Consider the following 13,761-nt stretch of genomic DNA (forward strand, 5'->3'; position numbering starts at 1 on the left):
AGACAGCATAGGAGAAAGGAAGGGAAAAGGAAAAAAAGAAGAGGAGGAAGGAAGGATCTTATAAATTTTAACCCAAAACATTTTCACTGACCTTGCTTGCCCACAACTGTCAAAGGCAGCCCTCATTTACTCTTAATACTCCAAGTAACTCAAATAACTTTAACCTAGCCAGCCATGAAAATAGCAGGAGTAGCCTCTAACATTTATGAAATGTTTATTACGTATCGAGTGCCATGTTGAGTACTTACGTTACCTCCTTTAATCCTTCCTGTAACTCTCCAAAGCAAGCTGCAAAGATCTGAAGAGGTTCACCTTCCCAAATCTACACATCGAGGAACCCAGAATCAAACCTAAGTCCATCGTTTCCAGAACCAAAGATACTAACCACTGTTCTATTTTATCCCACATGCTTTTATTCTTCTCTTTACTACACGATTGAAAAAACATAGCACGGATATCCATATGCAAAAAAATGAACCTAGACCTATTCACACCTACTACAAAAAATTAACTGTTTCATAGATCTAAACAAAAAAGCAAAACTCTAAAAATTCTAAGAGAAAACCTTTGTGACTTAGAGTTAGGCAGAGTTCTAAGATATGACATCAAAATTAATAAATTGGACTACATCAAAATATAAAATTTTTCTCTAAAAAAGACACTAATAAGGGAATGAAAGACAAACTGCAGCCTGGGAGAATATATTTGGAAACCACATAGCCTTAAAGGATTTGTATCCAGAATATAGCCTTACAGACTTGTATCCAGAATATATATATGTATTATGAAAGAGCTCTCAAAACTCAACAGTAAGAAAACAATTTTAAAATGGGTAAAAGATGTGGACACCTCACCTAAGAGGATATATGGTAAAAAAGGACATAAAAAGATATTCAACATCATTAGCCATCAGAGACATGCAAATTAAAAACACAGTAAGATATCATGACACACCTATTAAAATGGGTGTAAATAACAATAAGGTAAAATGCCAACACCACCAAATGCTGACGACAATGCAGAGCAATTAGCACTTGCTTATGTTGCTGGTGGGAATGCAAAACAGCAGATGAACAGCTGGTGGGAACTGCAGAACAGCTGGTGGGAACTGCGAAACAGCAGTTTCAGAGCAAAACTCTGAAAAACCGTTTGGCAGCTTCTTATAAAGTTCAACATACACCTACCATGTATATCCCAGCAATCCCACTCTTGAGTATTTACTTTAAAGAAATGAAAATTATGTTTACATAAAAATCTGTACACAAATGTTTGTAGCAGTTCTATTCATAATTCCAAAAACTGGAAACAACCTAAATGTCCTCCAGCAGGTGTATGGATAAACAGACTGTGTGCATCCAACAAACTACTGATAAACACAACAACTTGGATGAATCTCAAAGGCATTATGGTGAGTGAAAAAAGCCAGTCTCAAAAAGTTACATACTGTATGGTTCCATTTATGTGACACTCGCAGGCAGACAAAACTATAGTAACCAAGACAAGATCAGTGATTATCAATGTTTGGGGTGGGGAAGAGGCAACTATAAAGGGACAGGTGAGGGCATTTTGGAGGGTAGTAGAACTATTCTGTACCCTGACTGTGGTAGGTGGCTACACAAATCTAAACGTGTTGAAATTCATAGAAATGTACATGCAAAGAAGTCCATTTTACTGTATGATAATTTTTAAGGTAAAATAAAACATTTTTAATTCTTCTGGGGATAATTGGTTAACCAAATAGGGGTTAAAAGAAATTACTCTTACCTCTTACCATATATCAAAATACATTAAAAAGTTAAATATAACTATGAAGTAATACTGATCTTAATATATATGAAGCTCTTACAAATAAATTAAAAAGTAAACACTCAGAGAAAAATGGACCAAGACATGAAGAAGAGTTAGACATATGAAAAAGTTTTATCTCACCAATAATCAAATAAATGAACAGTAAAGCAATGAGCTAATACGTTTTATCAATTAAATAATCAAAAAAACCCAAAAACTTAAAAGAATGACAAGACCCAGCCAATACTGGCAAGGGTGGAAAAAGAAACCAACCTTAAGCAAACTATAGTTAGGAGTATAAAGTGCTATAACATTTCCTGTAGGTAATTTGGATATACATACCAAAAAACTCCAACATACACATACTCTTTTCCCACTTCTAGAAATTTACTAAGTAAGAAACTAACTAGACTAGTGCAGAAAAATGTAGGCAGAAGAATACTCATAACATCATTTACAATAATGAAAAAATAATTACACACCCATATAACACAACAGTAAGCAGCCATTAAAAATCAAGTCATGTGAGCAGTTATTGACATCAAATTATGTTAGTTTAGCCATCACTGCTATAATTTCCTTCCTTTTCTCCAAAGCAAAGGTAAAAGATTCAGGTTTTTGTTCAATGACAAAACAATTATAGTATAGTGCTAAATTTCAAAGAAAATAGGATATAAAACCACATACAATACACATTTTATTTTCTAAATGTATGTGTGTGTACATACACACATATATGCCACAGTATTCTCTCTCAGTGGTGAAACTATGGGAGGCTTTTTATTCTTTTTCTAAATTTTCTATAATAAATGTATATTACTTTCATAAATTTTTCAAAAAATCAATAAATATTTAAATCACCTAAACTTATATCCAAAAGGAGTTTTAAAACTTGTTTTCTACTCTAGATTATCTGCTATTATCCTAGTCATAAGCATTTCACTGTTACCTAAGCATGACAGTTCTATATGCAAATTTGTCTTTTTGTTACTAACCCCAAATCAGCCATAACTGCCAGAGGCAGAAGATCTACAGATAACGGCATCTCATTAAGACTGCCACCCTCAAGGTGCAGAATAATGTGCATATTAGGATGATTCTTTTGTGTCTTAAAATTTAATATATTTCAGTAATATATAGAGACTTATGGTGCTAATATGTCTCTACATTTTTTTTTCAGTTCAGAATTAAATGAAACTATCAGAAATAGGTTTTTTGGTGGGAGAAGAGATTTGTATCTACTGCCTGAACTATGAACCATTTTTGTACTCTTAATTTTCTTCTTTTTTTGTTTTGTTTTGTTTGCTGCTTACCATGGAGCACTTTTCCAGTACTTCCTCCTGGAACTTCAGGAATCGTTCCTGAACTTCAACTTCATTGAGGAAAAAGGCAAGGAAGTGAGTGAAGGGCTGCTTTCTTCTAAAAGTGAGCAAAAGAACATCAATCCGAGTTCTGGCTGAAATGACCCCACTTCGATGCTGGCCACTGATTACTGCAAGCAAAAAAAAAAAAAAAAAAAAAAAGGGTTAACACGCTCAAGGACCATCAGATGCTTGTTTGTAAAATAGGTGACCTTTCAATACTGTCATCTGTGGGGAGTTAAAGAAGTCTAAATGTGTATATAATTCTGAACAGGGGACAGTACCAAGGGTAAGAAAGTTACTAATGAATTCAATCTAAGCAGAACAAGGTCTAAAAACTGAGTATCTTTAAGCCGAGCTGATGAAGTAGAAAAATGAGTTCAAAAGCTACAAAGCAAACCTCACACCTTGTTGGTGGGAATGTTACAGCTTCTATGAAAATGATACAGCTTCTATGAAAACGTTTGGCAGTTCCTTAAAAAATTAAAAAGAGAATTACCACATGACCCAGCAATTCCACTCCTAGATAGAAACCCAAAAGAAGTAAAATCAGGTGTTCAAAAAAAAAACAAAAAAAAAAAACTTGTACACAAATGTTCATAGCAGCTCTACTCATATTCCAAAAGGTGGAAACAATACAAATGTCCACCAGCTGATAAATGGATAAAAAAATGTGGTATCTCCATACAATGGGATATTATTCAGTAGACAAAAAAGGAACAAAGTACTGATACATGTAAAAATATGGATGAATCTTGAAAACATTATCCAGACAATAAAGACCACATATTGTATGCTTCCATTTACAGGAAATATCCAGAACAGGCAAATTCATAGAGACAAAAAGCAGATTAGCGGTAGCCAAGGACTGGAGATAGGAAGAAATCAGGAGTGACTGCTTAATGGGTATGGGGTTTCCTTTCGGGGTGATAAAAATGTTCTAGAACTAGACAGTAGTAATGGTTACACATCATTCTAAATGTACTAAATGCCCCTGAATTCAATACTTTAAAATGGCCAAAATGGTAAATTTTATGTTGTGTCTCTAACCACAATAAAAATAGTAAGAAAAATACATCACATAGAAATTCATATAGTAAAAAAATTAAGAGCAAAAGATTCAATTTTGTTACGTGAATTTTACCTCAATTAAAAAAATACTGTGGCAAAAATTATTAGTGATTCACTACAATAAAAAAGCAAAGGAGAGTCTACTCCTATACATATGAAAATAGAAAACTAAAGTAAAAATGTTTATTGACTCTATATTATAGGTACGGATACCAAATTTTCATGTTTTGGTATAATTTGGCCTTCTTTGATCTGGGCTATATCTTTACGCATATATAAATGACAGGAGGGGGAAAAAGCCGTAAGAACATACACCACTGTCTATAAAGAAACAAGACCATTTAGGGATTATACAATCTCTGTTTAAGCAGAGATTAAATCTCTAGGTTCCAGAACTGGCAGGGTTTGGTTCAAAACAGAAACTAAGGAAAGGTGCAGAAGACATGAACAATGAACAAAACTGGCATTTCAACAGACGATTTATTAGAGTTAAGGACAGACTTCTGAGTATGATAAACATACTGAACTATTAACAATAATAATAGCAAAATGTGCTATGTACTTTAGAGACCACAAAGTTAGTGTCTCCTAGGCAACTGCAGAAATTAAATAATTCCATTTATTTGTCCTAGTACTTTCCATTAAAGCACTTGAAATTTTCTGTAAGAACAACCTTTCTGTTTCTTAATGAGAATGAAAGTGTCATAACCATTTTGTTATAGAGAAACAACATGGAAATTGCTAGGAAGAGAAGTAAATTATGAATGAATGGATTAACAGAAAGCCTGAGAACTGTCTGCCTAAGTAAAAAATTGACCTAAGTAATAATCAAATTTGTAAGAAGTAGACCTACAGTGTTTTCTAATGACATTACTTATATTATCAGATAGAATACTTTGAAAGTCCAAAAGACTCAAATGCCCAGTGAAGGCAAGTATCCATAGCAGGTACTAAAATAGAGTGCTAGAGAAATATTGATAAGAAGGGTTCAAAGGTAAACAGGGACAAAATTATAGGAAAGTAGAAATTGTAATTATTTCTGTCAGAGATCAAAAATATGATGAGAAACTTAAAAGAAAGGAGTGGAGGAGAGGGAAGCTTAAAACTCAAGTTTATGTTTTATTTCTATAAAAGTTTGGCACAAAATGCTAAATGCGTTCTTTTTCGTTAAGAAGGTGGTTTGGTAGAAAATAAGACAAATAACACGTTTTTATTTTTGTAACACAGTAAACTGAAAAGGGTACTTGAAAGGTGCTCAGGGGGCGGCCAGACAGCTCAGTTAATTAGAGTGCGAGCTCTCAACACCATGGGATGACGGGCTGCGCCCCCTGCAACTAAAGATTGAAAACGGCAACTGGACTTGGAGCTGAGCTGCGCCCTCCACAACTGGATTGAAGGACAATGACTTGGAGCTGATGGGCCCTGGAGATATTCTCCAAGAAAAAAATATTCCCAGCCCCACCCCTACCCCCGCCGCAAAACAAACAAACAAACAAAAAAAGGTGCTCAGACAGACTGATTTCAGAAAAGATTCAAAGTTGATCAAATAATGACTAAACTGTAAATGTAATGAGGTTAGAAATATTCTACAACTATAAATATCTGAAGACCAGAATATACATGACTAAATTTAAGGACTAAAACTTAGGATATAGAGGAAGAAAACAATTGAATGTATTGAAGTTAAACTTTAAAAAAAAACCCAATTCTCTAATCACAATGACAATATCATTTTAAAGCTCCTTCGGATATCCCATTGTGTGAGACTTCAAAACAGACTAGAAACAGATCCTTGTCCAGAGGACAAATTAAAATCTTCTAGATCATTTCCTTCTCTAGTTTCTCTAATTGAGGAAATGAAAAAGAAAAATGAATAAGTGACAGCAAATACCACACCAAAAGATAGCAAATGCAGTCTTGATTTCCCATCACAACTCAATTTATTCTAACCAATTTGTTTTTTTCCATATACTATACTTCCCTACAAGATCAACAAGCCAGTTTAACCTTGTTTTTCAATTAAATTAGTTCCACTAAATTCTTAAACAATTAGACACACTCGTTTTTCACACTGAAATATCTGTGCATTCTAAATCAAAATCGAATCTTTACAACCCGCCTACCCTTTTCTGGATAAATTTTTGGAAGGATTCAGTATCTTAAAATGGCTAAAGGCTCCACATTTATACCATGTTATGAAAATTATTACTCGTATATGTTACTATATGGGTAGAAAAAAATGGGGAACATATTCAACCGTGAATAGCGATTATGTCTGGGGTTCATGTTACAAGAGACTTCCCTTTATACCTTATATATAATTTCTGCAAGCTTCCATTTTTTTGAAAGCATGTGTTAATTTTATAATCAGAAAAAAACTAGAGAAATAAGCTTAGATGCAATTATAAAATTATTTCAATATTTGTAATTTGAACTTTAAAGATGAAAGAAAGGCGTTGTCCAGTACAGGAACTCAGATGCAGCTAGTCAAACTAAAAGTGAAATGAATTATAGTTAAATAGAATTAAAAATTCAATTCCTCAGACACATTAGACACATTTCAAGTACTCACAGACACATGTGGAGAGTGGTTCCTGTACTGGACAGTGCAGACATGGAACACACCCGTCATCACAGAAAGTTCTTTTTGGCGGCACTGCTCTGAAGTCACCTGCTACTTGTCAGTCACAGTGATCATTCTTACATAGCACAAAAGAAGAGTGCTTGTAACTCTTTTCTCCTAAACCTTACTATAACCTATGGGTGCTTACGGAAAATGGATTAATGCACATATTTGACTTTGAAAAAGTCCTATAGTTTTAGGATGAGTTTTAAAAATTTTGTCCCTACAGTGCCCCTCACTCAAAGCCACTTTACAACACAAGCCGGTGCGTTTGGTTCACATTGATGCTTGGTACAGTCACTTTCTTTCTTTCACATTCACAAATTTTATTACAGTATATTGTTATAATTGTTCTATTTTATTATTAGTTATTGTCCTTAATCTTTTACTGTGCCTAATTTATAAATTAAACTATGATAAGTATGTATGTATAAGAAAAAACAGATCAAATATATGGTGATGGAAGGACACTTGTCTCTAGGTGGTGAACATACAATGGGATTTATAGATGATGTAATACAGAATTGGACACCTGAAATCTATGTAATTTCACTAACAATTGTCACCCCAATAAATTGAAAAAAAGAAAGAAAAAACAGTACATATAGGATTTGGTACTATTCGCGGTGTCAGGAATCCACTCGGGGTCTTGGAACATACTCCTCCCACTCCCCGGATAACGGGGGACTAGGTACAGTCACTTTCTGATTTGATTTGTATTGCCAAACTATTTTCCCTCACCTGAGCAGTAATTTGAATCAGGTTATTTTAATCATTATTCTTATAATTTCCTTCCGGTAAAAACAGGAGAATGCTTAGGGAAAGGACTGAACTTTATTTCAAATTCGCAGATCTTTCTGGTTTTTCCTAATTCTAACTTGAAACAATTCACTAACTCCACCACTAAAGCATATAAGAAATCTCCCAGTATACAATGAAATCTGGAAGCTTTATCCCATCAGTGCAAGGTAAAGCATAAAATGAAGGCCCAGGTATCTTTCATCACCTGGGAGACTGATACTCATGTATCATAAAAAGTACAATAGCTACAGAACCCCATAAGGAATATAGTCACTACGGACCTCAGTTGGGTTACATTATTCCATATACATGCAAAACTGATTGAAAATACAACTTATAACATATACTGCGTCTCACCAATTTCTCCTTCTTGTCCAGGCTTAGGAATACTAATAGAAGTTTTGGTCTCCACTTCCAGTTTCTTCTTAGTGTCTCCTCTCTTTCCAACTATATGCCTATATTATAAAGAACAATTAATTAATGGAAGGAGATTAAGCAAAAATGTACCAAAATAAAGAATTCCATCATGTTTAAACCGTATGTAGCCAGGGATACTCCCTTACAGAAAAGTGTTTCAGTAAAGCTCGATATTTGTAGAGAAACTTACAAGTCACATAGATTTACAGAAAATGCTGCATTAAACTCTCTGACAAAATGATGTCTGACAGCAAATTCAATGTATAGATAGAATAACTATGCCCAACACCGGTTTGCTTCTCAAAATTAGATCAAGGGGTGGCCGGATAGCTCAGTTGGTTAGAGTGTGAGCTCTAAACAATAGGGGTGCCGGTTCGATTCCCACATGGGCCAGTGAACTGCGCCCTCCACAACTAGATTGAAGACAATAAGGTGCTGCTGGGTGGCCAGATGATTCAGTTGGTTAGAGTGCGAGCTCTCAACAAGGTTGCTGGTTCTATTCCTGCATGGGATGGTGGGCTGCGCCCCCTGCAACTAAAGACTGAAAGGGGCAACTGGACTTGGAGCTGAGCTGCACCTTCCACAACTAGACTGAAGGACAACAACTTGGAGCTGATGGGCCCTGAAGAAGCACACTATTCCCTAAGATTCCCCAACAAAAAAATGAAAAAAATAATTTACATCAAAAGTGGGTCTGCAATTCTGCGAAAGGAAAGCTGGCATAGTCTCAAATGCAATTCCAGCAACCAATGGGACCAGTTTGAGGAGGAGAAGAACCTTGTCCTTATGAGTTCATCTAAGGGAATTATCCTTGGCTAATTAAATAAGGGTGAAGAGCTTGGCAAAGAGCAGGGGCCACCATCCAGGATAGATTAAAAAGCACAGAGGGTAAACAGGTAAACCTCAGGAGGCTGAATTCACATTGACATGTTTTATTGGGGAGATTTCACCCCAAAACTGGGAAGTTTCACCTAAAAATTTATATTTCCAGTTTCTTTAGAGAAATGAGAAGATCTGACAACTCATGGCAACAACAGGTGGGAGCCTACTCTTGTCCCTAAAAATGGAACAGGAGCTTGTCACAGTCCCCATCCCTCCCTACTGTCTTTTTCATCTATTCCATCATCTATTAATTCAGTTACATTACTTGCCCAGCCCTCCTAGTATAAATAATTCTGACAATCCAAGGTTATCTTCTGGAACCCACAAAAGTGAATGAGACTACTGGGTCCCAGGGGAGAAATTTCAGAGTCTATAAAGCATAAGAGGCCATAACAGGACTATAAAGTTAAGAGAAAAAAACTCCCACCATCAACAATATTTTGGCTCCCATGATTTCAATCATAGTACACAATAGCAAGAGTGACTGTGTCTAAAACTGGGCATTTGTTTTTAGATGGGCTAACCAAGCCCGATGATTTCCATTAAAATCTATTGTAGTAAGCCAGTTTTTTGCCTTTTTTTTTTTTTTTTTTTGGTTTTTAAAAGCTCTATTTAGTTCTTTTGTTTCTCTCTTTGTTGTTCTGTAGTAAGGCAGTTTTTAAAAAACAAGATGTTTAGAAGAGGATGAGAACGCCACAATTTCCATGTGGTTTTTCTGTGTTGGGCTAGAGATTCTATTGTGTCAACTCTGTCAGGACTTTGTCTTACCAGGGCCTTATCAACAAGGGGTGCTTCCAACCAGGATCCTGTGTGACAGCACGTTGTTAGTGGACAAGCCTATCACAAGAAGTAGTTGGCTCAAAGTGTTATTAATAGTCTACACACCTTAGAAAGGGAAGTGGTGAGGTTAAAGAAGCTTTAGAGTCAAACAAACCTTGGACAAGTCATTTAACCACTGTAAGCCTATTTCCTCACTTATAAAAATGGAGTGAATAATACCTATGTATCATAAGGTTGTTGTAAGGATTAAATGCGATCATATATAAATGGGCTTCCCAGTGACTGGCACGTAGTTTAGGACAGTCCTTGAACTCTTCAATAAGCCCATGATGCATCCTTCTAATTAAGAACATGGCCAGACTCAAAAGAAGTTTAAATGGAAAGTCCAAGACATTCACTACCTAGTTTAGACAGGTAATTTCTATATTGTCTATTAATTAGGATTTAGCACAATCAATATCTAATCTAATATGCAAGTCACCTGGTACATAGTATTTCGAATATAGTCACAAGATCAAGTTAGAATCAAATATTAAGGAATGTTTACACACCTTAGCAGTAGCAGATATACACATTAAATAAGACGTGTTACATCACTTTTATCAGGAAACTGAGCCACGACTTTCTCAAATCATATTTCTTAGAAGAAAATGTCATTGGAACCAGAGAGGAAAGTGAGCTGTCAGGGTTTCCAGGAGAAGAATTTCATCCTTATGAGGTATTTCATACTACTCTCAAAGTTAATGAAAATTAAATTATTGCCTCTTGAACCTAAAGGCATATGAGTCCGTATTTGTAGATCTCCTCTCACCGAGTTGCTTGGACAGACCTAATTCATCTGGTACAACACAGAAAAAGAATTTATGGACTTTCCAGACTAGCCTATCCCTCAGAGGTGTAAGCGCCAAAGAAGCCAGGTAGCCACATAAGTTAGCCATGCTAGTGGTTAATATGGGACAGAATGTGGGCACGAAAGCACAGATTGAAGTGATCACCAAGTTTCCGCGCAATTTATAAAGATGATCCTGGAAAAAGCATATCAGTCTTTGATAAGCGTTAGGGATTAATGGAACAGACAGACACATGCCTGCCTTCAAGAAGCTTCCTATCCTGTGGAAGAGTCATCAAATAGCACAGAAATAAATATAAACAAAAGACTGAGAAATGCTACAAAGGAAAAGTAGAGAGTGTTATAAAAACATAGAGTAGGATAATGAATGTGGTTGGTGGGGATGATGGTGTCAAAGCAAGCTTCCCTAAGGAAGAAGAATATAACTAGGTAAGAGGAGAGATTATAAGACAAAGGGAACAGCATAAGCCAGAGCTCAAAGACAGGAAGGAGCATGATGCATTTAAGGAACTGAAGAAAACCAGTTGGGCTTCAGTGCAAAGCCAGGGAAAGAATGGTATGAGATGAAACTGAGAAATGCAGGGCCTGCTAAGCCATGTTCAAGAGTCTGGCCATTAATCTAAGAAAATAAAATTCCATTTTCAACGGGAAGATGTTGGTGGATTTTAAGCAGAGGTAGTAAATAATCAGATTTGCCTTTGGAAAAGATCATTCCACCCTCAGTATGAAGAACTGATTGGGAGGAGAGCAAGAATCAATGTGGAGAGACCAGTAATTAGGCTATGGCAGCAAAGAGATAAGTGGTGGATTCAAAAATTCTTTAAGAGGCAAAATCAACAGGAATTGGGGATACATATGGAATAATGAAACTGATCTGTAATCAGTCCTTAGAAATTCTAGGACATGAAACACTAAACTATTTTGTCATTAGTAATCAAGCACTGAAATTAAGTGTGGAAGAGAGAAGAGTCAGGTTCCTGCTGAGTTTCCTGGAAGCACCTCCCCATGAAGCTGCCAGGGGCCTCACTCACTTGTAGAGCAGGCTGGGGGCCTTCACGGTACACTGGAAACCTTGCTGGGTCTGCACCACCTCGTAGCCATCACAGGGCTCTTCTGCACTCTCCACGAAGCCTGCACAGAAACCGTAACATCTTGCTCAGAGCTGCTGCTCCGGACAACAGTCTTCCCAGCTGTCAACCACTCTCAAGGTTTACAAAAAGCAACACACACACACATAAGGAACAGCCCAACACTTTACACTGCAGAACACTGCTCTGACATTCCTTCTGACCTACTCGTAGAAGAAAAATAAAGAATAAAAAAACACATGATTATTTTAAATCCTCCCGTCTTGGAACCTTGGAGAAGTATGTACACACCACTGTTTCTCCCAACTGTTTTCTCCCAGAAAGCGAAGACACAATAAAAAAATTTTTACTATTTTTTTATAGAGATATAATTCACATAACATAAAACTCATCCTCTCAAAATTTATAACTCAGTTGTTTTTGATATTAAGACACAAAATTACTTCAGTGAATAAAGCAGAAGTAATAATACTGGGAGAACTTTCTCCATATAGCAGAAAGAAAGAGAAAGGAGGAGGTTGAAATAAAGGAGTTCAAGGCCCCAAGGATGAAGGGAAATAAAGGGGAGCATTAGGGGGGAGACTAACACCCAAGGCTTAGAGCCCAACTAAAAAAACTTTTATAAAGCAAAAGGAAAAGGAAGCAGAGAACCTGAAAGAAAGGCTTTGCCTGTTTATGCATTAAACCAAGCCAAAGGTAATTAGCCTGAAAATATTTATAATCCATTATGACTGTTGAATTTATTTGTTAAAATTATCCCTACATGGTAATAAAATTATGCTCATCATGTATTTGGAACTGCCTGTTTATGACTGCAAAGAAGAGAAAAATAACAGTAATAACAGCTAACATTATTGGGCACTAGATAAAGTACTTTACATAATATGTTCATTTATTTCAATAACTTATACATATATATTACTTTCACAACTTTATAGATAAAGGAAGTTAATTTTGTCACAGAATATTAATGGTTAATATTAATTGCAACTAACATTACCTCTGATTACATTTAAGCCTCTGTACAAAGATGAAACATAACGACTTATGAACTGTACCTGAGAACACCTCATCAAACTCATCAGTCCTCTTAGACATCAACACAAATGGATCTATGAGAGACCAATCATCTCAAATTTCCGTGCTCCCACAGAAATACATTGAAACAAAACAAAGAATTGCTTCTACAATTTGACAGAGAACATTTTACTTCTTATCTGACCAAAGAGCAACTAGGATTACCTTGACAGAAGTCCTCATCCTCTTCTTCATGTTGGTAAGTCTGTTCTTGAATGGGATTCTTCCTATAAATCCGTCCATCAATTCTTATGAGCTGTGGGCGCAGAACTTCCATGATACTTTCTCTAGTAATATTCCAGTGAAATCCTGAAAAAGAAAGGATCACCTTACCTTTTGTTTTAATGAGAAATAAAAACCCTATCTCTATTACATGGATCATTACGCAGGCTTTGAAAGGACATAATTGGGTATCAGTTCATGGTAGCAAAAGCAGCACTGTTTATTAGACGTCCCCTATCTGTAAGCTGTTTTAAGACAAGTGATGCATATTCCACTACACTATTCAATTTCTGGCTCACCCTAGACAGCAATTTGTAAACTATTCAGCACTCCAAAAAAAGGTAATTAAAAGACACTGAGACTTTTATTTACAGCCTGTCCATGATTTTTAAAGAGAGAATGAAGATCTATTTATTATTTTAACCTAAAAGGAGTGAAATGCAAACTTCTGTGTTTATCTAAGCATTTGCAATTCACCCTTTCTCTCCAGCATAATTAAGAGAATTAGGGATATTTAATACACTTATCCTTCAAGGGAAAAAAGAGCCCCTAAGTACTTTCAGAGGTGCTTGAAATATACACCCTACAATTAGATCCAGTTGCCTATGAAAACAATTAAAGTATGACTTAACCAACATGGTTCTTAAAACCAATTTCTATAGGCCACTGCCCAGCCAACTGTACACCACTCACTGAGAAGCCAAGCTTCTAGTCACTACTTAATGAATCAGTAATTCAGGAAACAAGGCTTGCTTATGGACTGTTTTTAAGTTCAACCAATGTTCCTTTCACATCGGTTGG

General features: G+C 35.9%; 1 protein-coding gene across 3 annotated transcripts in view; it reads right to left on the reverse strand.

The window, feature by feature from the left end:
• Positions 1-13,761, reverse strand: part of ASCC1 (activating signal cointegrator 1 complex subunit 1) — a 91,394-nt gene that overhangs the window by 76,668 nt on the left and 965 nt on the right. For all 3 annotated transcript variants that reach the window (XM_033130429.1, XM_033130430.1, XM_033130431.1), the window contains exons 2-5: positions 12,904-13,047; positions 11,605-11,704; positions 8,002-8,099; positions 3,102-3,280 (exon numbers count right to left, since the gene is read on the reverse strand). In XM_033130429.1, coding sequence (XP_032986320.1) covers positions 3,102-3,280; positions 8,002-8,099; positions 11,605-11,704; positions 12,904-13,015 — 489 coding nt within the window. In that variant the 5' untranslated portion in view covers positions 13,016-13,047. The remainder of the gene's footprint in view (positions 1-3,101; positions 3,281-8,001; positions 8,100-11,604; positions 11,705-12,903; positions 13,048-13,761) is intronic.

The sequence above is a fragment of the Rhinolophus ferrumequinum genome, chromosome 16 (assembly GCF_004115265.2).
Source record: "Rhinolophus ferrumequinum isolate MPI-CBG mRhiFer1 chromosome 16, mRhiFer1_v1.p, whole genome shotgun sequence".
Taxonomy (NCBI): domain Eukaryota; kingdom Metazoa; phylum Chordata; class Mammalia; order Chiroptera; family Rhinolophidae; genus Rhinolophus; species Rhinolophus ferrumequinum.